The sequence below is a fragment of the Verticillium alfalfae genome, genomic scaffold (assembly GCF_000150825.1).
Source record: "Verticillium alfalfae VaMs.102 supercont1.9 genomic scaffold, whole genome shotgun sequence".
Classification (NCBI taxonomy): Eukaryota; Fungi; Ascomycota; class Sordariomycetes; order Glomerellales; family Plectosphaerellaceae; genus Verticillium; species Verticillium alfalfae.
Genome location: NW_003315030.1, coordinates 1,087,114 through 1,087,882, shown reverse-complemented (window position 1 = coordinate 1,087,882; position 769 = coordinate 1,087,114). Strand labels below are relative to the sequence as shown.

General features: G+C 59.9%; 1 protein-coding gene across 1 annotated transcript in view; it reads left to right on the top strand.

The window, feature by feature from the left end:
• The window catches only part of VDBG_07279 (FMP42), a gene marked incomplete at both ends in the record, with an annotated part of 2,283 nt that extends 1,702 nt beyond the window's left edge, over window positions 1-581 (top strand). Inside the window, one exon of the mRNA XM_003002662.1 lies at window positions 134-581. Coding sequence (XP_003002708.1) covers window positions 134-581 — 448 coding nt within the window. The remainder of the gene's footprint in view (window positions 1-133) is intronic.
• Window positions 582-769: the final 188 nt, after the last annotated feature.

Here is a 769-nt window from a genome sequence, read left to right as displayed (position 1 = left end):
CCGGCTTCCTCCAGAAGGGCCCCCTCTCACATGCCGCGTCCCGCCGCGACTGCATAGCCGCGTACTCTGCCAACACCTTGATCCTTGACGTTGCGTCCCCGGAGCCCGGCACACAGGTCAACCTCATTCCTAGCTCCTTGCAGCTCCCCTCTGTGGACCCGGTCGCGGCCGCCGAGCGCCTGGCAAGTTCCCTGGCCCGCTGGATCCGCCACGCCCTCGACGGATCGGGGAACTTCCTCAATGGCCACATCCTCTACCAGGGCTTCGGCTCCATCCACATACGCGTAGACGGCGAGGAGCGCAAGATCTTTGACCTGACGGAACACTTCTGCCGCTTGCCGATCGACGCCGATGATGGGAGGTTCTGGCCGCTCACCTGCTTTCCGGACCGCGTGAGCTTCGAGGCGTGGGCACATGGCACGGTGGAGAAGCGCAAAGCGCGAGGGTTGTGGAATGAAGACGTCACGAGGCGATTGATCGAAGACGGCCAGCCGGAATGCGGATTGACGCTGCCCGGTCTGTGGATGGCGGTGTATGATGACCAGGAGTACCGGCCGCTATGGGGACCTGCTCATCGATGAAGGGTGCGGACTGTGCGCTTGCTGAGACGCTGAACATGGGAAGAAGTGGTCTTGAAAGCCCTCGACGAAGGTGGTTCTTATGTTCAATTCATGTATAGCCATTCGTACTCCGGGCTGTAATCCATAAATAGCCTGGCATGGATGTTCAGCTAAAGCAGCATGTCAGGTTGAGTGCGTGAATACAACTA